We start from the raw sequence: 26,359 nt of genomic DNA, 5'->3' as shown, positions 1-26,359 counted from the left end.
ATAAAAGAAGTATTTAATTTTAGAATGAGACCATGACTGAAGAAGGGATAGAGCATGAGACAAAGACAAAGGAAGATACAAAGGAATTGAAAGAACAAAAGTAAGCTCACACATTATTCTTCAGTAACTCAATCTCATGTTTAGAAACTCTCACTCTAATTTCCCATTACATATAGTAATCACTTATGTTACAACTTAAACCCCTTTCCACTTATTTTCATCTCTGCATGATAGAGTGCAACTAATTTCAATTTCCCATATTGAAGTTCTATACGGAAACCTCTCATTTTCATTAAAGAGAAAGAATGAAAAGCCATGGTTGCTTGTTATGCTTTTGACACCAATTACTTCAGCAAAAATGTGAAGGGCATTTAATTTCTCTGCATCTTGCCTTCTTTATCCCCCAAAAGGTGAAAAAAAACCTTTTTTCCCAAGCAAACTAATGCTATGGTCTTCGTTTCTCAGAATTAAGAAGAAAATGTTAAAACTGGGGAACCTACTTACTATATCTATATGATAGAATTTATCTTCATAGTGTCAAAAAAGGTATGTTTGCCAAAACAAAGGTTTAAAATAATACAATATATGTATATCCTGGAGATTTTATGCTAGTTGACCTACATGACAAATACATATAAAGCATGGAAGGAAATGCACACTCAGTCCATCTTTCACAGGATTGCTAAATTATTCTTACAACAGGGATTTGACTATGTCAATCCCCAGTTCAATAAACACCATTTTTTTCTTTATTGCCTCTATAATCAAACACAAACTTGTATTTGACACTCAGAGCCCTTCAGAACCTTGTTTCAATGGACCTTTCCAGCTTTTCTCTAGCATTACTGCCTTTCAGACACTCTAAAGTACAGCACAACTGACCGTTTTTCTTTTCCTCATATGTGGCATTCTATATTACATCATTATAGCTTAAAACCGGCTGTCCCTCTTACCTGGAAAACGTACCCTCCCTACTCATAGAAGTCCTAGCTTCCTTCAAAATTCATTTCATGCACCACTTGCTACCTCAGATTTTTCCTGGTCCCTACAGTTTTTAGTGTCACCCCCTTTTTGAATCACCTTTTATTTACATTATATATTTTCACATATTCCCATGTTGATTTCCCCAAAATAACTGAAGCTTCTTTAGGGTAAAAGGTTATTTGACTTTTGTTTTTATATTCAAATAACACTGCCACTTCATAAAGGTTTGCTTACTTGATACCTTAGCAGATTTTCTTTATGATAAGCTTTTGACAAGTATAGCTGGGTGCCTCAGTGGCTAGAGAACAGGTCCTAGAGAAAGGAAGACTACTTTCTGAGTTCAAATCTGGCCTCATACTAGTGTCATGAATCTGGTCAAGTCACTTAGCCCTGTTTGCCTCAGTTTCCTCATACATAAAATGTGCTGTGGAAGAAAATGGCAAACCACTCCAGGATCTTGGCCAAGAAATCACCAATACAGTCACAAAGAGTTGGACAAAACTGAAATGACCACAGGGAATTAAACATTTTTGCCAGTTACGTATGGTCAGTCAAAGATACATGAAATTTTATGAAACCTCTCCACTTACATGCTTTTAAAATTAAGTACAAAGACAAATTTCTACAGATTAGCCATCTGTAGTGGCAATAATGTATAACCATTATGTCTGATTCCTAATTAAACTGTTGTGATTTAAGTATTTGAGAATGAGAAAATTCTAGATGGTGTTTGTTTCATAGATTTGTGGCCTTGGTGTATGATGTCTCCTGACTTCCATAAAAATAGGTATAATTTTATCTAATTATTTTTATTTCTTAATTGTACTAAAATAATAATTTTTATCTGGTGATTAATTCAGAAATACTTTTAGGAAAAAAAAGAAAAAATCAATTCTTCAATGTTGTAGACAATTAAGCCAAATTTATCTTTAAAAAAACCTATAAATATCTAAATAAATCTACTCCTATTTTATGTTATTTGTAATAATAAAAATCATTTTGTTCTCAACAGAGAGGACCATAATTACTGTCCCACCAACTCAAATGGATGTTACTGTTGGCGAGAGCATAGTCCTACCTTGTCAGGTGTTCCATGATCCTTCTGTTGAGGTTGTATTCTCATGGTCTTTCAATGGGCGTGTTATTGACTTCCAAAGAGGAGTGGCTCATTTTGAAAGAATTGGAGGAGTAAGTTGCTTTATTGTTTAATAAAATGAAGCAAGACCTTGGATTGCAGAAATGTTTCTATCATTATTCTTCAAATCTTCCTGTGAATAGATATTCACTTTTGGTTTATGGAGCTACATCTGTTGTGTTCTTAGTGGTTTTATGTATTTCATAAAGATGCTTATGTTATATGTGGAATGTTAATATGTAAAATGAAAAAAAAGGGATCGAATATAGGAAATGGATGATTATATGAGTGAATCTTTTCATTTTACAACTGTCTAGCTCGTAATAGTTGCAAAGCTCTAGCAATATTCCTAATGGGGGACCTACTGTGATTATGCTTTTATACTCTTGTTCCATTTATCTCCAGGAATCTGTTGGGGATTTGATGATAAGAGAAATTCAGTTGAATCACTCTGGAAAATATGTATGCATGGTACAAACGACTCTAGACAATCTCTCTGCAGTGGCAGATATCATTGTTAGAGGTAAGGTAAGAATGAGAAAATATGCAAGTATATGGCTTGAATATATTTTCAGAAACCGGGCAGTTTTAATACTTAACTAGCAGAATCATGAGAGGCCAACTTCTAGTAGTGTTTCAGTAAATTCTTGTTATGTTCCAACCCTAGGGACCAAGGAAGAAAAAAAAAATAATCATGGACTTTGAATTAATCAAGTTTGGACTGGGGCAGCTAGGTGGCGCAGTGGATAGAACACCGGCCCTGGATTCAGGAGGACCTGAATTCAAATCCGACCTCAGACACTGGACACTTACTAGCTTTGTGACCCTGGGCAAGTCACTTAACCCCAATTGCCTCACTTAAAAAAAAAATCAAGTTTGCACTGTCCATTTTTCCCTATCAAAAATCAGTAGGGCATGCAGACTATCAGTCAGTATGAATTATTTGCCACTCTGAATAAACAAATATGTTAGGGCAGTTTCATTTATTCATTCATTCATTCTTTCATTTATCTATTCATTCATTCATTCATCTATTTATTTATTAGATTATTTAGTCATTCATTTATTTATTTTCATTTATTTTTTCATTAATTAATTCATTTATCTATATATCTATCTATTTAAAGTTTTTGAGTTCCAAATTCTATCCCTCTCTCATTCCCTTCTTCCCCTCCCCTTTCCCTGAGGTGGTGAGCAATCAGATATAGGTTATACATGTTTAATTGTGTAAAACATTACCTTATTAGTCATTTTATACAAAAAGACTCAAGTGAAAAAAAGAACAAAATGTGAAGTAGCATGCATCAGTCTGTGTTCATTCAATATTAGTTCTTTCTCTGGAGGTGGATAGTATGCTTTATCATTAGTACTTTGGGGTTGTCTTGGATCGTTAGGGTGGTTTTATTGTATCTGTTTTCTTATACACTCCTACACCTTTGTAAAAGTCTCTCTCTGAGTTAGATGTTAGAGTCAGGGTGGATGGAAATGTCTTTTTCTTTAAATTAGATTTTTAATGGGTCTAATTACATGTCATATCTGAGAATACTATTTATGGGATACTTATAGGGACTGATCCATCACTCTTATGATATTCTATTATAGTTAGATTGATTATAAGGTCATATAACAAAAACCTCTTGGCAGCCTAGACTATTGGGGGGATAATCTAGATTAAATATAATAAGGTTATGCATAACATTTTTCACTGAAGTCCAGACAATTGACTTCACAAGTACACAACAACCAAGAAGGTATAGTTAGGAACTGGCTTTGTCCTAAGAACTGGGGTGTTAGTGGACTACCAATTCAGTATGAATCAATAATGTGATTTGGCAACTAAGTATGCTAAAATATTTTTAGACTACATTGAGGGGCAAAGCTACCAGGAATAAAGAGTCGATAGTCCTACTGTATTCTGTTCTGGTCAAAAGATATGTGAAACATTGATTTTCAATTGGGACACAATCATTAATCAAGGGCCTTAATAAGCTGAAATGTGTCCAAAGGAGGACAACTAGGAATGGGAGTCTTGCATCCATGTCTTATGAAGTTTGGTTGAGGGGACTTGGGATAGTTATCCAATGAAAGAGGAGACTGGGAGGGCCATGGAACCTATCTTGAAGTATATCCATGAAAACAACTTGTGGGTTTATGGGAAAATTGGGTTAGATTTGTTCCAACTACTCGGAAAAGAATAGAACTATTAACAATGAATGGAAATTTACGAGAGACAAATTTTTACATATTGTAAGGGTAAAAAAGTTGCCATTAATTAGAGCTATTTAAAATGGTTATATCAATGGGTGGTAGGTTTCCTCTCATTAGAAGTCTTCAACCAAAGGTTGGATCCCTCTTACTGTGTATGTTGAACTAATAATTCTTTGAGGAGTGCAGATTGAATTACATGGCATGTACCATCCCTTCTGATTCTGAAATTTTTTGATTCTCTAAAAAGAATATCTAAATATATTGTATAAATTAACAAAGATTTTCAGAAAGTCATGTACTATCTATACTTATATAGAATTCGCAAGTTTTGTTTTCCTTGACTACCAAGGAAAGAATAAACTACTCCCCTCCAAACCAATGAGTTTAATAGCCTCTGGTATAATCATAATAAAACATCTTTTTTTACAGGTCCCCCGGGTCCACCAAATAATGTGACAATAGAGAATATTTCAAGTACCACTTCTCAGCTTTTCTGGAAACCAGGTGTCGATAATAATAGTCCTATTCAAATCTATACCATTCAGACCCGCACACCTTTTTCTGTAGGCTGGCTGGCAGTTTCCACAAGTAAGAAAATTTTATTATATTTTCTATGATTAGAAGTTAATTTATTTGGCTACTGTCAAGACATCTGACATTCCCCTGAATATTTTCAGTTCCAGAAATTATCAGTGGGAAAATGCACACTGCAACAGTGGTGGGTTTGAACCCATGGGTGGAATATGAATTTCGTGTTGTTGCTGGCAATAGCATTGGAATTGGGGAACCAAGTCAGCCTTCCAGATTGTTAAGAACCAAAGCAGCAGGTGAGTACTAATGAGTTCCTGCAATTTTGGAATCTTTTAATTAAATGTCGATTCATTCATTAAATCATTATTTACTAAGTACTTAATATGTGCTACACACTATCCTAGGACATAAGGACAAATCTATCCATCTATCTATCTATCTATCTATCTATCTATCTATCTATCTATCTGTCTGTCTGTCTGTCTGTCTGTCTGTCTGTCTGTCTGTCTGTCTATCTATCTATCTACATATATGTATATTTATATACATAGACCTTCAGATGTATCTATATATGCACACATATATAATATACATATGCGTGTGCATGTATACACATATATGTACATGCATGTATGCAATGCAGACATGCAAATATGCTATATATGCAGTTATTTATGTCAAAAATCAGTTTTAATACATTTGTTCCATATATTAAATATATAATAGATTATATTAAACACATAGGTATTGTTTATGTATGTATATACATATATAATGTATACACACATGCATGCATACATACATACATTCTTATTCCATGCTTCCATGCCCTGAGGAAGCATCTAGTTTATGGGGACAAATATCATGTGCCAATCTAACAGCATGTGGGGAAGCAACTTTTTTTTAGAAAGAACTACATACCTCATAGCTGCCCACCAACACCAATTCAAAGGGCAGTAGTCAAGTCAGTAGTGCTTAAAAAAAAAAAGTCAATCTGAGGGAGAGAGAAGAGTTAGTATGAGCTGGGAAGATTAAACAAGTCATCATTATGACCAGTATGGATAAGTTCTAGGACCATGAAGGTGTGTATCTATGGAATAGCAAAGCTTCCAGCTGAGTATCAAATGATGCTGTGTCATATACTAAAATAATGTTACCTGTGGATATGATATTTTAGATGAAGCATTGTTACTTTCTCCTTGCATTAAATTTTAAGAAGGGATATTTCCATATGTATTTCAGCTACACTTTTCAGCTAACTTTTTAGCTCCCATGTGTCTTTCTCACAATTAGAACATGAGCTCCTTGAAAAAGTGACTATTTTACTTCCATATGTGTTCCTACTGCCCAGCACCCTGTTTTAAACACAGTAGGTGATTAATAAAAGGATTCATGCACTCACATCAAATATATAAAATGTAGGTTAATGTTGGAAGGATATCCCTAATGATTGAAAAGAATAAAGAAAGGTCATTTGTAGTAAGTGTCATTAAGAAAGATAGGAAGGGGCAACTAGGTGGCGCAGTGGATAAAGTACCAGCTTTGGATTCAGGAGGACCTGAGTTCAAATCCGACCTCAGACACTTGACACTTACTAGCTGTGTGACTCTGGGCAAGTCACTTAACCCCAACTGCTTCACAAAAACAAAAAAAAAGAGAAATTTAGGAAAGGTAGCATGAGGATCAGGAGGAAATGAGCAAAGGGACATAGTATGGGGGAAAACCAGAAGTTTTTTTAGTTGGGACTCAGCATATGTGGAAGTAAAAGATGTACAATAAATCTGGAAACTGATGTCCATCATGAAACACTGGAAGAATGGACATAAAATTCCTTTTTTTCATTGACCTTCGGGTATTAAATAGCCAAGAAATTTTTGTCTAGATTTTTGTATGCAAAAAGCAGGTGATATTGCCACAAACTTTTTTTTTTTTTTTGGGGGGGGTGAGGCAATTGCAGTTGAGTGACTTGCCTAGGGTCACACAGCTAGTAAGTGTCAAGTGTCTGAGCTCAGATTTGAACTCAGGCCCTCCTGACTTCAGAGCCAGTGTTCTATCCACTGCTCTACCTAGCTGCCCCCACCACACCACAAACTCTTAAGTGGAACCTGAGTTGATTATTTTGGGGAGATAAAATGACATACTAAATAGGCACCTAGCCTATGATCAGGGAAACATTTATGTAAGTCTGTCTTCTCATGCACATAGGCTAGATGATACTAGGATCATTATTTAACATTTCAGTGATTCAAGCAACTATCTAAGGCTATAAGATGCAGAGTTGGTACGGACCTATGTTTTAAGTTTTCTTCTTCAGTTTTCCCTATACTTATAAAATTGAAGGTCAAGTTTAAAAAGGATATAGTCAATCCCGCCAACGTTAAGGATTGCTTAAAAGTTATCTCTCTATTTTTTCCTCTTTTTAACCCAGAATCCAGCAGAGAATCAGTGGATTTACAAATGTAAATGAGTTGCTGCTTGTTTCATTAAAATGTCTTAGCCAAGAATTAATTGCACCTCTGTTAGTGCAGTGAGCCATACGTTTCCATCTCTCTCAACTATGACCTACTTGAGGCTTCATTGAGCAGTAGTACATTTTTTTTCCAATGGAAATGAGCTACTTCCTGCATCCATTTAACAGAAACACTAATTGAGTATCAACTGGTTCATAGCCCAGTGGCATCAGAGTGGAACCTGGCAGTAAAGTCATCCCCATCTTTCTTCTGTTTCTTTCCTTAATCTTGTTTGTTTCATTCTTAAACTCTTAAATTTAAAGTGTCATTTATTCTGTTTGCTATGCTACATTATCAAAGTTTCTCTTTCATTTAATTAGTCAGGAATCAGTTTGTTGGAGTACTTCTTAACCCCCTTGTTTACTCTATAGAAACCCATATTGTAGAAGAAGAAACGAAAACATTTTGTCAGTCATGATTTTGTAAAACCATCCAGACTAGTGACATTAAACTCAGAAAAAAAAGGTGTACTAACCCTAAAATAAGGCTTTCTGCAGATCACATATTGACTTGGTTTTAAAATGTAATGCTATCTATGTTTTACTGCATTTTTATGTATTTTCTTAAGTTTTTGCCAATTACATTTTAATTAGTTTCTGGCCATACTTGGTAGTATTGCTAGGAGTAATGTTGGAGGGGATATGTGGTGATGGCTTTCTATCTAGGTCATGTTTGAAACCTCTGTTGCAGATGCAACTGAATGAGACATTATTGGTCAACCGTCCCTAACCTTTAATTTTCTAAATGTGGGAAATGGAGTGCCAGAGAAATAAAGTGAATTTCCTGAGGACCTAAAGTCCATTAATGTTGCTACTAGGATTCAAACTTAGCCTTCTTGGCTTTCAGTCAATGCCTTTTCTTTGATGGCTTCCTTCTTGTCTTTTTAAAAATGACCATATTAGGGGTGGCTAAGTGGCGCAGTGGATAAAGCACCGGCCCTGGAGTCAGGAGTACCTGAGTTCAAATCCGACCTCAGACACTTGACACTTACTAGCTGTGTGACCCTGGGCAAGTCACTTAACCCCCATTGCCCCACCAAAAAAAAAAAATAAATAAAAAATAAAAAAAAATAAAAATGACCATATTGTGGGGCAGCTAGGTGGTGAAGTGGATAGAGCAGTGGCCCCGGAGTAAGGAGGACCTGCATTAAAATCTGGCCTCAGACACTTGACACTTACTATCTATGTGACCCTGGGCAAGTCATTTAACTCCCATTGCCCCCCGCTCCACACACAAAAAATAACCATATTGCTGGGCTTCTATTAACCAAACCTATTTATAAGCTGGCCTTCCCTGCTGTTACAGCATAGTGAAAATGGATTATGATGATGGTTGCTTTTAAGCCATACATTCTGTTGGCTTGTCCTGGAATCTGAGAAAGGTGAGGCTTGACTTAGACTCCTATTCCTGCCACTTACTAACCAGGTTGAAACAGGTGAGTGATGTCTCTATAAATTGTCAGTTTGCTCATCTGAAAAAGAAGATATAATAATGGATGTAGTGGGGCAGCTAGGTGGCACAGTGGATAGAGCACTGGCTCTGGATTCAGGAGTACCTGAGTTCAAATCCGGCCTCAGACCCTTAACACTTACTAGCTGTGTGACCCTGGGCAAGTCACTTAACCCCAATTGCCTCACTAAAAAAAAAAATTAAAAAAAATTAAAAAAAAAATAATGGATGTAGTCTGTGACAAAATGGATATAAAGGTAGCCTTGGTTCAAGTCACAATTCTGACACATCTTGATTGTAAGACCTTGACAAATCACTTAACTTTTCATTATTCCAGAAAACTCTATAAGATTAAGCTGTGGAGCAGTGACCAATCTGCATTGGTGGAGGGGTTTTACTCAGTTGGACTACACTAAAAAAGTGAAAAGATGAACCTAAACTCTTCTTTCATTAAAAAAGAAGGCTATATTTCCCATCTCATGTTGATATGATCAATTGAGATGATGGGTGTCAGTTTTAAAAAGCTAAGATGTAGGGGTACCTAGGTGGTGCAGTGGATAGAGTAAAAGCCCTGGATTCAGGAGGACCTGAGTTCAAATTTGCCTTCAGACACAACACTTACTAGCTGTATGACCCTGGGGAAGTCACTTAATCCTCATTGCTCTGCCAAAAAAAAAAAAAAAAAAAGCTATGATGTGGATTTGTCCTTGGATTCAACAGAAAGGAAATTCATTTTAGTATGGTTTCAGCATATTTTATTTGAAAATGGGCCATCCACAATAATGCTCTATTAATTAGAAGATATTAAAGCTTCATACTTTCTTCTAAGTATAAATTTTAAGAATATTAGTACAGAAAGGTGCCTTACATGGCAAGTAATCACATTTATTCTATTGCAATAGTCAATAAACAAGAATTTTTTCAATTGGTTCTAAGGTGGCAGATACTGTGCAAATTGCTGAGGATACAAAGAATCACATCTAAAGCCTCAAGGAACTTTTATTCTAATGGAGGAGAATATCTGTAAACAACAGTGAAAATTGTCACAAATCTATTATATGGAAGAGGTAGGGCTGGAACCCAGAGCATCTAATTCTAGACACAGTTATTTACTTCAACACAATACCTTCTGTCATGTCAGATGAAATAGTTTTTTTCTTTTTTATTTTCTATTATTTCTTTTCTCTTTTCTTCCTTCATTTGTATATTTTCCTTTTCTTTCTCTCCCTTTCTTTTTCCAACAAACAAATACAATTCTGTTTATTATTGATAAAGTTCATGCTTCTTTTCACATACAAACCTAGTAGTGATAATGCCAAATTATATGCTCGGTTTTAAAGCCCTTTGGATATAATTCAATTGCTCTACAGAATCATTGAATCAGTTCACAACCCCACAAACAGTGAATTAATGTCTCATTTCCCCACATCACTTCCAATATTTTCTTTTCTCCTATTCTGTCCTATTAGCCAATCTAATAGGTAAGAGATAGTACCTCAGGATAATTTTAGTTTGCATTTTTCCCATCAATAGTGCTATGGAGATTTTTTTTTCCTTATGGCTATAGATAGCTTTGATTATATCATCTAAAAACTGTTCATATCTTTTGATCATTTATCAATTGGGGAATGGCTCTTATTTTTTTATAAATTTGACTCTGTTTTCTATATATTTGATAAAGGAAAATTTTATCAGAGAAACTTGGTTCATTTTTTCACAGTTATGATTGCTAACTGTATTTCTCTCCATTCTCTTCACCATTGATTGCTAACTGTATTTCTCTTCATTCTATTCTCCCCTGTTTATTCTATTCTCTATCCTTTCACTCTCTCCCTCCTCAAAAGTGTTTTGCTTTTGACTGCCTCCTTCCATAATCTGCCCTCTATTCTATCCCCCCTTTATTCACTTTCCCTTCTAATTTCCTGCGAAATAAGATAGATTTTTATACAAAATTAGCTTTGTATATTATTCCCTTTGAACCAATTCCTATGAGAGTAAGGTTCGCCCACTCCCTACCTACTCCTTCATCTTCCCTTCCACTGAAGCTTTTTCTTGTTTCTTTTGATAATTTGTTCCATTATATCTTTCCCTTTCTCCCAGTGCATTCCTCTCTCAAACATTAATTTTATTTTTTTAAACTATGATCCCATCATACTCAATTCACACCTGTGACCTCTGTCTATATTCCTTCTGTCTTAATAATAAGAAAGCTCTTAGGAGATACAAGTATCATCTTACCATGGAATGTAAATAGAAATATAAGTAGGAATATAAACTGCTTAACCTTATTAAGTTCCTTATGGTTTCTCTTTTCTATTTACCTTTGTATGCTTCTCTTGACTCTCATATTTAAAAGTCATATTTTTCTATTCATTTCTGATCTCTTCATCAAGAATGCTTTAAATTCCTTTATTTCATTGAATATCCTTTTCCCAAGATTATATTAAATTTTGTTGCTTGGGTAATCATTGGTTATAATCTTAGTTCCTTTGCCCTCTGGAATATCATATCCTACAATCCTTTAAGGTAGAAGCTACTAAATCTTGGGTTATTCTGACTGTGTCTCCATGATACTTGAATTGTTTCTTTCTGGCTACTTGCAATATATAATATTCCTGGGAGTTTTCATTTTGAGATCTCTTTCAGGAGCTGAGTGGTAGATTCTTTCAATTTCTATTTTACCTTCTGGTTCTAGAATATTAGTGCACTTTCCCTTGATAATTTCTTGAAAGATGATGTCTGGCTTTTTAAAAAAAATCATGGCCTTCAGGTAGTACAATAATTTTAAAATTATTTGTCCCAGATCTATTTTCTAGGTCAGGTGTTTTTCCACTGAGATATTTCAAATGGTTTTCTATTTAAAAATAATTTAGCATTTTTTTTCTTATAAAGTAATTACCTTCAATGTGCTCAATTCTACTTTTTTGAACTTTTTTTTCCTTTAGTTAAGTTTTTGGTCCTCTTCCCATTTTGCCAATTTCACTTTTCAAATCATTCTTCTCCTCATTGGATTTTTGTACCTCTTTTACCATTTTGTCTAGTCTGTTTTTAAGATGTTAGTTTCTTCAGTATTCTTTAGACCTCCTTTACCAATCTGGTGAAACTTTTTTCATAATTCTCTTGCATCACTCTCATTTATCTTTACAATTTTTCCTCTACCTCTTTTCATTGTCAAAGTTCTTTTTGAGCCCTTCCATGGCCTAACACCAATTCATACTTTTCTTGGAGGCATTAGATGTAGAACCTTTAACTTTGCTATCTTCTGCATGTGTTTTTTGATCTTCCTTGTTACCATAGTAGCTTTCTGAGGTCAGACTGTTTTTTCTTTTTCTGTTGTTTGCTCATTTTTCAGCCTATCTCTTTACTTTTTATTCCTTGTTAACTTGGGTCTCTGCTTCTACGGTGGAGGGGACATTGTCCAAAGCTTCAGGGTTTTTGTGCAGCTGTTTTCAGTGACCTGTAGGTTTTCAGTTCTTCCAAGGGGACATGCTATAAGGAAAGTTGTGTTTACTACTCTCCTGTGCTATTCTGTGGTCTGTGAATGACCACAATCACTCTTTTCTGCCTATCACCCTGGGACTGCAACCCTGGACTTTGACCAAGAGCTGAGTATTGGCAAAGCAAAAATGTCCTGTGCCAGCAAAGAGACCCCTGTGATCTTCTCATCAGTTTTTTTGACCTCCTTACAGTCTGTGAGTCGACAATTCCAGAAGCAGCCACTGCTACAGCTGATTCAGTGGCAGCCAAGGCCTGATCCTGGTTGCATGGGGCCATGACCTAGGATAGACTGTACTTTACTCTCATCCAGATATGACAGACCTTTCCTGCCAACTTTCTAAGGTTTTTTGTTTTGTTTTGTTTGGCTAGAAAACTAGTTCACACAGTCCTTTTGTGGATTCTGCTGCTCCAGGACTTGTTTTATGCCTTTATTTAAAGGTGTTCAGAGAAGTGTGGGGTGACACTGATTTTTCTCTGCAATCTTGGCTCTGTACCTCCATTATATTCTTGCTAGAGTGTCTATCCAACATGCTTAGGCATTTTCTTGTTGTCTATTTTAATTTTAACATTATAATGTAGCACTTATTCTCTATCTATTCTATTCCCCTATTGTTGCATGCCTGCCCCTCTAAGTTTTCAATTACATAACTCATAGATTATAAGTTGGCCAAAACACACATATACACACAGATACGTAGGTAGGTATATAGGTAGATAGGTAGATAGATAGATAGATGAGTTTTAATGTATGCAGTGTGGGATTTAGAATAATTATGACTTGTATTCAGGTTTAACATCTGGCATAATAGGCATCGATTTTGCTCAGTGTAAAGTGAACAACAGGGACTGTAGTCAGGAAAACCTGAGTTCAAATTAGGCCTCAGACATTTGCTAGTGATGTGAGCTTGGACAAGTCATTTAACCTCTGTTTGCCTTAATACATTAGAGAAGGAAATGGAAAACCACTTCACTAATGTTTGGTGGACAGCAAGGTGCCACAGCAGATAAAGTGCTCAGCCTGGAATCAAGAAAATCTGAATTCAGGGCAGCTAGGTGGCACAGTGGATAGAGCACTGGCCCTGCAGTCAAGAGGAGCTGAGTTCAAATCCAGCTTCAGACACTTAACACTTACTAGCTGTGTGACCCTGGGCAAGTCACTTAACCCCAATTGTCTCACCAAAAAAAAAAAAAATCTGAATTCAAATCTGACCTCAGACACTTACTAGCTGTATAACACTGGGCAAATCACTATCAACCAAACTTAAATGGCTTCTAACCAGTGGATGGACTGAGCTGAACACTGCAGTCTAAAGACAGGAGAGTCAGAAATCAAAAAGAAATTTAATTTAAAAGTGTGGGAAATGGATAGCAAGAAAAGTGGCAAATTAGACACATGTGATGCCCTTCTTACCTTATGAGGCAACCTTTTTTAATTGTCTTCACATTTCAATACTTGTTCCAATGACTACACGGTCGTCTGTAGCCCTGACAATGAGGGGTAACAGTCTAATGACTGAAACTTGTCTAAGCTTGTCTGGTGCTTGTCAGAGCTCAGAGAACACCTGGTGCTGGTCAAAGTAATACAGTAATTATTTGCCAGAGGGTGAGTACAAAGGATTGTAGTTAGCCCAAGCTTAGAGCACAGCTTATTTACTGGGCCTTAGCTCTAGAAAACAGAATGTGTCCTAATACCTTTTTTGTTTTGTTTTGTTTTGTGAGGCAATTGAGGTTAAGTGACTTGCCCAGGGTAACACAGCTAGTAAGTGTCTGATATCAGATTTGAACTCAGGTCCTCCTGAATCCAAGGCCAGTGCTCTATGTACTTCACCACCTAGCTGCCCGGTGTCCTAATAGCTTGACATCACTTAAGCCTGTCTGCCTCACTTCCTCCTCTATAAAATGAACCGGAGAATGAAATGGCAAACCACTCTAGTACCTTTGTCAAGAAAAGCACAAAAGGGATCACAAAGAGTCAGATACAACTTAAAGAACTCAACAACAAAAATAACTATTGGCTCTATGGCCAAAGACAAGTTATGCAAGCTTTCAGTGTCATAGTCATTTTAGTAAAACTCAAAGTACAGAATTTATTGCAATGTATCAACAAAAGGAATTTCCCCTCTAAGAGGGGAATACAGTTATCAGATATCTATGCCCCTCCCTACTCTCCAAAAAAGATTCATTTGTATATGTATAAGCTAAAGAGCTAAATATCTGGGTAAAATGGAAGAGGGAGTTTACTGGATATTTATTTGATGAGGGAAGATTTGGTAATAAACAACTAATTTTTTAAAAAATCCTAATTGCATCCTTTACATGATACAAAATGTGAAGAGGGCCATTTCTAAAAAGTTAGGAGACCTTTTTCTCATTAAAACTGGAACAATACTTTCCATACATTGAAATGATTACAATATAAAGAATGATTAATTCCATCTTTGGTTTTATGTTCATTTGAAGTAATCCAAGTCATTCTAATATTTTTGGTGAATACATTTTTCTAGCTAGTAGAAATTATGTGAGCCAACAAAATGAAATTATCCTCAATCTTGAAATGAAAAATGTCACTGAGAAATTAGGTTTTCATATTTTATTCACTCTAGCATGGGCTTTTTAGTCAAGGGAAAAATGTTTTAAAAAGTTGAAATTTTGTGATGACAAAATAAAAGAAAAATCATTTTCATTTGTTTACTGAAAAAAGAAATAATTAATATACTGCCTCAGTAACATGTTTACAGCACAACTGTGTAATTAGTCTGGGAATCAGCAGTGTCACACTTACCATCTGAATGGAACATCATTTTGCCAATTAGTAGATGATGAATAATAATGTCAAATACATGATGTTACTTGGTTTTTTAATTAATCCTGGAACCTGGGTGCTCCTATATCAAGCACAACAGTGTCCTCTATCTTAGAAATTTGGAAACATGTAAACATAATATATGATTATTAAAATGCAAGAGGATATTATTATGTCCTTATTCAAAACTCTGAAGGATGAAATACCAAAGCAAAAATGTTCCAGAAAACATGGACTAGGATGATGACTATTCTGTATTTCTCTTTGTGATTTAGTCCCTGTAGTGGCACCAACAAACATCAATGGAGGTGGAGGAAGTCGATCTGAACTCATCATTACATGGGAGGTAAATTAAAGCTCAGCTAAATTATTTTGAAAGGGAAAACAAATCTACCTGGCCAAGATTTATGGAAAAACAAGCAAAAATTAAAGTGAATCCTTTGGAAAATGTTAAGAAAGAAATATTAAAACTTAGTGTTGCATTAAAATTTGTTTAGAAAAAAGCACTTTAATTATACCATTAAAAGGAAAGAATACATATATTGTCATACAAATAATCCTTATAAATAAAATTAATTATGAAAAAATATTTTAAAATATATATTAATTTGATTATAGGTCAATAGCATTTGTATACTATTCTAAGGGTGAAAAACAACATAGTAATTCTTAATTAAAACCACAGAAATTTACAGCTGAAAACATTATTAAAGATCATTGTATCCAGTTTTCTCATTTCATTGATGGGGAAATGAAGACCCAGAGAAATGAAATGACTTGTCTAAGGTCATGGTAAATTAATGGCAGCCCCAGGACAAAATCCCAAACCTTGGGATGTCATTTCTATTTCTTCTTAAGACAGTGAATGATGCTTTGCAGAGCTAATGTTGGTGTTTAGAGTTCTTTTGGTTGATGTTATCACTATTTGTGGTTACTTAGGATTGGTTTTGAAATATGAGAACATGTGACAAAGCGTGTTCTATGGTAATACTATAATTTACAGAGGATCAAGAATGACACTGAAAACTGGACATAAATAGAGATATGTACTGTAGTCAAACCATATGTTGTTTAGATTCAGTTCTGTAGTTTTCTTGGGAATGCCTGGTGCCAGGAAGTCTCGACCTATGTTTTGAAAAGGATATAACCCTTTCTCTTTCCAGCAGATGGGCTGAAGATTAATGGAGCAACAAAGCAAAAATGAGTCCAAATAAACTGCTCCATTTTCCTCTCTTGCAGGTTATAGTCCAATCAAAGTCTGAAAAGTTCTGAAGCAATTGCCATCCCCTAATTCAAATACAATGACTTTCTTAAAATACTTCTTGATTCTATTATAATTAAATACTTGTTTAACTAAAAGTCCTTGAATCTGTGGAGGACAAAACCACTTTCATGTGATGTCTTGTCTGTCCAAGGCTAACCTCACTGTTGAGGTCTCTTAATGTATTGGGGTGAGATAAACCATTTTTTCTGCATGAAATAGAGGCTTATAGGCTACCCTGGATAATTCTACATTCCCTCCTGTGGTCAAAATGGCCTAAAGATTTATAGGATATTGGTTTTAACACTAGCCACATAAATTCTTATAGCTACCTAGAAAGGAGTGGGGGGGATTTGTATATATGTATATATGTATAGGTGGACATTATATGTTATATATGAATGTATAAGCATATGTACAGATACATGTAAACACATACCTATATGTATACATATATAAGTACATGTACATATAAATGTATATGTCTATGAATACATACACATATATGTATGCCAATATGTTAGTATTTAGATTTATTTACGTGATATATTTTTCTTTGACATAGAAGCCACTTCTTAACACCCTGGTGATCCCATTTCCCAGACTAAAGGATAAAAATGCATGCCCCATGATAACCAACCTTGCTCTCAAAATTACAAATTATAAATAAGGGATGATTATAATTTACAAAATCCATCTTTCTCAGTTTCATTTTTATTAAAAGACAAATAAAATGGAAAATATATAATACATCTAAAACAGAAACAAATTGAATTATTGAATACATTTTTCTACTCTAAATATTTAAATCACTGAGGCTATCCAAGTGCTATATTTTTCTGTAAGGTTCATCAAGTTGGCAAATTTTTAACAAACTCTGTGTTACTAAATTTTTAATACTTTTCAGTAATATGCTTTGAGTGATGTAAAACAGGTACCAAGCTAAATTCTTCCAGTGCTCTAAGGAGTATGTTTAGTATGTTTAGAAGATGCTTACAAGGAACGTCTTGTGCCAAGATGACCAAATGAGGAAGCAACCCACTGAAGCTCTCCCAGATTTCCTATCCAAACCAACATAAAACTGCCACTGAAACATCCACATCCCAGGGGCAGAGAAACAGTGTACCATCCCAGCAGGAAGGGGCTGTCTTACCTGGATGGGAGGGAAGTGAGGGCAGCTTCTGAGTTCACAGCAGGGGCCTGAGGCAGGGCTCTGAGTCTGGGGTGATCCACCAGTGAGGCTCCATCCACCTGTAAACCAGCAGCGTCCCAGGCAGGGAAGCAGTATGGGCAGCATAGCAGGGACCCTCACCAGGCACCCCAAAGTTTTGACCCCATTATTGACCAATAGTGAAGCCCCACCCAAGCAGGTCAATAGCAAGTTCCCACCCCTATGACCTCTCAGCAGAGAGACAATTTCCAGGGCAAACCAGCCCCAGGGACTCAGCAGAATGCAATAAAATTACCTTTTCAGGGCCTACTAGCAGAGTGACTGGTTACCATAGAAACCCAAAAGCATGACCTCACACACCCCCCACACACATACTTGGGCAGATTGGAAACAAAGTTCCTCTTCCAGGGCCTGCTAACAGAGTAACCCAGCAGCAAGGCACTGCCCCTGTGGATGAACAAGATCACTCCTCCAGGGCCAGCTACCAGAAAGACTGTTGACTTTAGCAACTCAGCAAAAGCAAGTGGCTAAGGCCTGAAGCCCAGTGAAAACCACCAATAAGACTCAGAGCATCAGCACAAACTTTGGGTCAGTTTAGGAAGAAAGGCCAAATTGAATAAAAATATCAAGACACAAAAATGAGCCAAAAAAGAGAAAAGAAAAAGAAAAAAAAGCTTGACTATTGACTGTAACTAAGATGACAGAGAATATCAAGGCATTAACATAGAGGAAGACAGTAACAAAATGGCTACAGGTGAACCTTCAAAGACAAATGCAAATTGGTCTCAGACCCAAAAAGAATTCCTGGAAGAGCTTAAAAAGGACTTTAAAAATCAAATTGTGGGGCAGCTAGGTGGCGCAGTAGATAGAGCACCGGCCCTGGATTCAGGAGGACCTGAGTTCAAATCCAGCCTCAGATACTTAACACTTACTAGCTGTGTAACCCTGGGCAAGTCACTTAACCCCAATTGCCTCACAAAAAAAAAAAAATCAAATTAGGGAAGTAGAAAAAAATTGGGGAAAGAAATAGAAATAATGCAAGAGAACCATTAAAAAAGAAATACAAAAATTTACTCAGGAAAATAACTCACTAAAAAACAGAATTAGCCAAATGGAAAAGGAAATACAAAAGGTCACTGAAGAAAATAATTCTTTAAAAATTAAAACTGAACAAATGCAAATTAATGTCTCTATGACACACCAAGATACAATAAAACAAAATCAGAAAAATAAAACAAAAAGAAGAAAATGTGAAATTTTTCATTGGAAAAACAACTGATCTATAAAATAGATCCAGGAGAGATAATGTAACAATTATTGAACTACCTGAAAGCCTGGACAATATCTTTCAAGAAATCATCAAAGAAAACAGCTCTGAAATATTAGAAGCAGAGGGCAAAATAGAAATTGAAAGAATCCACCAATCACTGTCTGAAAGAGATCCCAAAATGAAAACAACTGGAAACATTATAGACAAATTTTAAAGCTCAGAGATCAGAGTGTTAAGGGCTAAAATTCTAGCTAGTCTGTCTAAAATATCTAATGAGTGGTCGCCAATAAATTATAAGCTTTAGCAAGAGTTAGACTTTTAAGCATTTATTAAGGAGAATAAGAATATTAAAGCGAGAGCACATTTCTAGCTCCGCTCTCCACCAGAGTCCAAAGGAAAGAGCGCGAGAGTGAGCGCCAGTCTCTTCCTTCCTCCTCCCACTACTCTGCATCACTTCCTGACACCAAAGAAAAGACTCCTGGTCTTGCCCTCAAAGACCTTCACTTCATGGGCAGAACACTTCTACAGTAAGTATCCAGCAGGTGGCGTCATTCCATTCGTTACAGTCCCCCCTGTTGTTCCTCAAGAAACAAAATGTTTCCTTGACGGAACAGTAAAAACAATATAATAACTATTGCTAACTAATAATATGTGAACAACAGTATAGAAAAGGAAGAGAGGAAAGTTTTGTCCAGAGGGGCGATTTTTTTTTGTCCTCATGAACCGACGCTTTGACATTAGTCTTGCAATGGGAGGGCCTCTGCAGAGAATACATGTTACAGATGGTGTATATTATAACAGAAAGAGAGAAAAAAAAACAACAAAAACAACAAATCAAAACTGTTCATTTAAAGTCTCTGAAAGTCTTTTCTTAGATGTCCTCTAGGTGTAGTCGTGGAATGGAAGTCTTTTCAGGGGTTGATGTGTAGATGCTGGTAATCAGCCAGGAAAATTTCCTATAAAATTGAGCTTAACACAACTTTAAAATAGCTTTGTCAATAATCAAATCAAACAATGAAAGTTCTCAAAAACATGTCTAAGGGAATTCAGAATCTTGGTTGTTACACATGAAACATATAATAAAACAAAAATTGAAACATTCTTTAAAATTATAATATTACTATAGTCCCCCCTTATGGAGGGTAATTGAGAAGACAATTGCTGCAATATTAATTATTAAAAATAATTTTTATCTTTGTTTTATCACTTTTTGCATCATCTGCCTAATTATCCTCATGCCATTATGAGAAATTTAAAATCTAATATAATTAGTAACAGATGTCAAGGCCAAATTCAACACTGTTATTTATCATGACACCTGAGATAATTATGGGGGTTACCATAAAAGAACAGAGAAATGATGGGATATGAGCATTCCCACACTTGAGCAATATGTACTGTCCATGCAGTATGCCAGGCTTAAAATAGGTGGATGGAATATATGTCCATGCCACCGAACATATTGGAGGAAACTGAGTCAGACTTAATCAGATGCATGGGATTGAGATGTCCATGGCATCAGGCATATAGGAGGGAGCATAGAAGCCAGGTGTAGAAGTGAGATGGGTGGGATGAATACTTCCAGCCATCTGTACAATATTGTGGGGAAAAATAAAATAAAATATTAAACCAAGAGAATCCAACCTCAACATTAGTCAAAAGCCGTTCCCTCGGCCATACCTTGACTTCATGCATGTCTCCCCTCATGTGACAGTTCAGTGTCTGCTCTTGCATGTATTCCTCTTGTGATTGGATGGCATCTTGGCCAACTAGCATCTGATAACTCAGAATAAAGGCAATTAGTGTCTTAAATGATAAGTTCCCATAATCCAAGTCTCATATGGATTTAAAAATTGAGGATAATAAATGATTGCAAAAAATGTGAATACATCTTGACTCAGAACACAATATATAATTACGCAACAATTTCAAATAATACCCCTGTTTTTTTACTTAGTATACAATTACTTTTGTGAAAAATCAGAACCTATTTAAATACAAGTTAAAGCACAACAGAATCTCAAAGAAAACTTTTCTTTAAAGAGTTTGATCAAATAATCAGTTGAGAAAAAATAACAGAAACAAACAACTCAGAATATGGGAGCACAATACTCCTAGAATTAACATTGTATTATGAAATCAAAACCATCTTGCAATGTTTCAAAATTAGAGATGAATAAATAGAAAAAAATACACATGGGACAATAAAATACAGTGAAATTCAAACTAAGGAAATCTAAATGAATATGAACTTAATATCAATAAGAGTATTATAAAATATTACTTGATCACATGACTATAAAAAGCTTTTACAAATATTCTCCTTGTTTTAGAAACTAAGTATAAGACACAATCTCAAAAGCATGAAAATCTCTATGAAAATAAACCCATACCATTAATTCCAAAATGTATATATAATAGCACAGAAATCCTATGTAACCTCTGAAATAATACTATTACTCTGAGTGAATTCAGAACACTTTTGATTCCGGTATCTAAAATCCCCAATACTCATATCAATACCTTGCTGCTTACTTCTACATTTCTGTAAAATATATACCCTTCCATGGCAAAAGAAGCAGAGTCTTGAACTATGTTGATTGTCATTCTTATTCAGCTTAAGTTTTTCTTCTTTAACCCCTCTATATTGTCTGTCAGGCTTTTCACCATACAAATGCTTTATAAGATTACTAATTAAAGACAAAAGCAGGTTAGCAAAATTATGAACAAAACGAGCATATCTGGAATTTAAAGAGTTTTCTAAGATTGTCTCAAAAGCACAGCCAGGCCGGGGAAGGGCTGAGCCTAAAGCTGCAAATGCAGGTAGAAAAAGTTGAGCATGCGCATCAGATCTCTGGACTTCCCAGGCAGGGGAAGCTATGGGCTTGGCCATAGGAGGAGTAGAGGGTGGGGTCTGGAGAGGAGGGGAGGGACCAGAGCAATTTGAATCAGACTTGATTTTGAACTCAGGCCTGGATTCCCCTTCCCCCACTTTGCCTCCAGGTGCTAGGGGATTAAAAGCTTCTAGAGGGTGGGTCATTGCCTCCAGGCATGCAAAATTAGAGCAACAATTAGTGTTAGAACTGGGAAAAGCTGCAGGAATCTCTTCCAGTTTCTCTGAAAAAGCATGGTTGGGAGAGGGAGAGATATTTCCTTGTGTGAGTAAGTTGCTGGCTCTTTTAACAAAAATAAAAAGAAAAATAGAAAATCCACAAAAACAAAGCATTAACATGATCTTATCTCCCATTTGTCTGGTTAAACAGACTAAAATCAAAAATAGGGTAATTAGGGAGTTTAAAAGGTCCATTCAAAAAAATTTAAAGGGAAAACACAGCCAGTGCACCAGTACTTAGCAGTTTAAAGGGAGAGGGAGGGGAAATTTCTTACCCAACCAGAAGATCAGAAGACTGAGGTTTAGCTTTCCTCTTCGTGGTCAGCCATCTGTTAAGGGCTAAAATTCTAGCTAGTCTGTCTAAAATATCTAATGAGTGGTCACCAATAAATTATAAGCTTTAGCAAGAGTTAGACTTTTAAGCATTTATTAAGGAGAATAAGAATATTAAAGCGAGAGCACATTTCTAGCTCCGCTCTCCACCAGAGTCCAAAGGAAAGAGCGCGAGAGTGAGCGCCAGTCTCTTCCTTCCTCCTCCCACTACTCTGCATCACTTCCTGACACCAAAGAAAAGACTCCTGGTCTTGCCCTCAAAGACCTTCGCTTCATGGGCAGAACTCTTCTACAGTAAGTATCCAGCAGGTGGCGTCATTCCAATCGTTACAAGAGAAAAAGTATTGCAAAAAGCCAAAAACAAACAATTCAAATACCATGGAGCTACAGTCAGAATTACTCAGGATTTGGCAGCTTCCACATTAAATAATCACAGGGATTGGAATATAATATACTGAAAGGTAAAGGGGTCAATTAGGCTTACAATCAAGAATCACCTACCCAGCAAATTTGAATATATTCTTTCAGAGGAAAAATGGACATTTAACGAAATAGAGGACTTTCAAGCATTTCTGATTAAAAGGCCAGAGTTGAATAAAAAAATTGACCTCCAAATACAAGACTCAAGAAAATCATAAAAACAAAAAAGAAACAAGAAAACTGTAAGAAATTTAATAAGATTAAACTGTTTCTAGTTCTATATGATAAAGTAATATTTGTAAATCTTAATAACTTTATTATAGGAGCAATTATTAGAACAATTAAGAGTATATTTAAAGAGGATGTGGTCATAAAGTAATATTGAAGGGATGATAATATTTGTAAGTCTTAATTTTACTATAAGAATAATTAGGAGTAAATATAGATAGAGGGTGTGGTCATAAGATGACATTTATGGTCCAGTACCTCAGAAAACAAAGGGGTAAAAAGAAATTGCATAGAAGGAGAGCAATTGAATGGAGTGAATTGCCCCCCCCCCCACACACACACCCCGCCAAACACACACAAACACAAAAGAGGCGTGAAAGAACTATCATAATGGAGGGGACCATGGAGGTGATGGGCAAAGACTAAAAGCTTACTCTCATCAAAGTTTGCTCAAAGAGGGAATAACAAACTCATTTGGATATATAAATCTATATTACTGTATAAGGAAGTTTAAAAAGAGTCAGTGATAATTGAAGGGGGAGGCAGGACTGATACAAGGGAGAAGATATTGGGGAAGGCAATGATTATAAGTTAAACACTTGTGAGAAGGGAGAGGGTTGGGGCTAAGTATAGGGAGATAAACGGGTGAAAAATAGCATGGAGAGAAATGAACAGTCATCATAATATAAATGTGAATGGGATGAACTCACCCATTAAACAGAAGCAGATAGAAGAATGGATTAAAAACCACAATCCTACAGTATGTTGTTTACAAGAAACAAATTTAAAGAAGAGAAATACACACAGGGTACATGCAGGGGGCTGGAACAGGATCTATTATACTTTAGCTTAAACAAAGAAAGCAGGGGTTGCAATCATGATTTCAGACAAAGCAAAAGCAAAAATAGATCTAATTAAAAGAGATAAAGAGGGAAATTATATGTTGCTGAAAGGTAATATAGAAAATGAAGTCATATCAATACTTAACATATATGCACCAAATGGTATAGCATCTAAATTTTTGAAGGAGAAGTTGCATGAGTTATAGGAGGAAATAGATAATAAAACTATCCTAGTGGGACACCCTAACCTTCCCCTCTCAGAACTGAATAAATCTAACCAAAAAGTAAAGAAGAAAGAAGTTAAGGAAATGAATAAAAAAAGATATGATAGAACTCTGGAGAAAATGTAATGGAAATAGAAAGAAATATACCTTCTTCTCATCAGTACATGGGACCTCCACAAAAATTGAGCATGTATTAGGGTGTAAAAGCCTTACAAACAGATACAGAAAAGCAGATATAATAAGCACATCCTTTTCAGATCATAATGCAATAAAAATTACATTCAGTAATGGACAATTGAAAGAAAGATTAAAAACCAATTGGAAACTAAATAATCTGATCCTAAAAAACAAGTGGGTCAGAGAAGATATAATAGAAACAATTTATGATTTCATGAAAGAAAATGACAATGATGAGACAACATATCAAAATTTATGGTATGCAGCCAAAACAGTTCTTAAGGGAAAAATTATATCCCTAACTGCTTACATCAATAAAATAGGGAAAAAGCAGAACAATGATTTGGGTATGCAACTAAAAGAATTGAAAATAAACAAATTAAAAATCCTCAAATAAACAGAAAATTGGAAATCCTGAAAATCAAAGGAGAGATTAATAAAATTAAAAGTAAGAAAATATTGAATTAATAAATAAAACTAGAAGCTGGTTTTATGAAAAACACACAATAAAACAGGTAAACCATTGGTTAATTTGATCAAAAAAAGGAATGGAGAAAACCAAATTATTGCTATCAAAAATGAAAGGGGTGAACTCGTCACCAATGAAGAGGAAATTGAGACAATTATTAGGAACTATTTTGCCCAATTTTATGACAATAAATTTGACAATCTAAGTGAAATGGATGAATATCTACAAAAATATAAATTACCCAGATTAGCAGAAGAAATAAAATATTTAAATAACCCAATTTTAGAAAAAGAAATTGAACAAGCCATTAATGAACTTCCTAAGAAAAAATCCCCAGGACCAGATGGATTCACAAGTTAATTTGAACAACTATTTAAAGACCAATTAATCCCAATCCTATATAAATTATTTGAAAAAAAGAAGTGAATAAGGAGTCCGACCAAATTCCTTTATGAAACAAATATGGTGTTGATTCCCAAACCAGGATGAGCTAAAACAGAGAAAGAAAACTATAGACCAATCTCATCAATAATGAATATTGATGCAAAAATTTAAAATAGAAACTAGTACATCAATTATAGAAATATATCACAAGGATCATACACTATGATGAGGTGGGATTTACACCAGGAATGCAGGGCTGATTCAATATTAGGAAAACTCTCAACATAATTGACCATATCAATAACAAAAGCAACAGAAATTATATGATTATCTCAATGGATGCAGAAAAGGCCTTTGACAAAATACACTACCCATTCCTTTTAAGAATTATGAGTGGGGCAGCTAGGTGGCACAGTGGATAAAGCACTGGCCTTGGATTCAGGAGTACCTGAGTTCAAATCCAGCCTTAGACAGTTGAGCTGTGTGACCCTGGGCAAGTCACTTAACCCCATTGCGCCCCCCCCCAAAAAAAAGAATTATGAGTTGGATTGGTCACATGTATTACCTACACATGTTCTTCATAAACATGCTTTAAATTTATGCCCATTCTCTCCAGTCCTCATCAATAGTGTATTTATTTGTGGAAGATTATGTAATACATGTGAGTTTTAGGGGAAATGTTTTATAACTAAAATTGTTGCTATGTTATTTAAGTAAAAGTCATTTCTAAGAGTTAAAAAAGAACACTAGAGAGTATAAGAATGAAAGGAGCTTACCTTAAATGATAAGTACTATTCATCTAAAACCATTAGCAAGCATTATCTGTAATGGGGATAAACTAAAAGCCTTCCCAATACAATCAGGGGTGAAGCAAGGATGCCCATTATCACCTCTATTATTTATTATTGTATTAGAAATGTTAGCTATAGCAATAAGAGAAGAAAAAGAAATAAAAGGAATTAGAATAGGTAATAAAGAAACAAAACTATCACCCTTTGCAGATGATACGACATTATACTTTAAAAATCCTGGAAAATCAACTAAAAAGCTACTTGAAATTATTAACAACTTTAGCAAAGTTGCAGGATACAAAATAAATCCACACAAATCATCAGAATTTCTATATATTACCAATAAAATCCAGCAACAACAAATAGAAAGAGAAATTCTATTTAAAATAACTGGCCAATATAAAATACTTGGGAGTCTACCTCCCAAGATAAACACAGCAACTATAAGACCAGAACTACAAAACATTTTTCACAGAAATAAAGTGAGATCTAATCAATTAGAAAAATATTAATTGCTCATGGGTAGGAAGAGCCAATATAATAAAAATGACATTCCTAC

General features: G+C 35.3%; 1 protein-coding gene across 1 annotated transcript in view; it reads left to right on the top strand.

Moving 5' to 3' along the window:
• The window catches only part of LOC122737331 (contactin-6-like), a 482,372-nt gene that overhangs the window by 414,260 nt on the left and 41,753 nt on the right, over positions 1-26,359 (top strand). Inside the window, 5 exon segments of the mRNA XM_043979812.1 lie at positions 1,997-2,172; positions 2,525-2,642; positions 4,757-4,915; positions 5,005-5,154; positions 15,394-15,464. Of these exon segments, the coding sequence (XP_043835747.1) occupies positions 1,997-2,172; positions 2,525-2,642; positions 4,757-4,915; positions 5,005-5,154; positions 15,394-15,464 (674 nt within the window).

This window comes from Dromiciops gliroides, chromosome 1, assembly GCF_019393635.1.
Source record: "Dromiciops gliroides isolate mDroGli1 chromosome 1, mDroGli1.pri, whole genome shotgun sequence".
Lineage (NCBI taxonomy): Eukaryota > Metazoa > Chordata > Mammalia > Microbiotheria > Microbiotheriidae > Dromiciops > Dromiciops gliroides.
The sequence above is the reverse complement of the archived record's forward strand: the minus strand, read 5'-3'. Positions and strand labels throughout refer to the sequence as shown.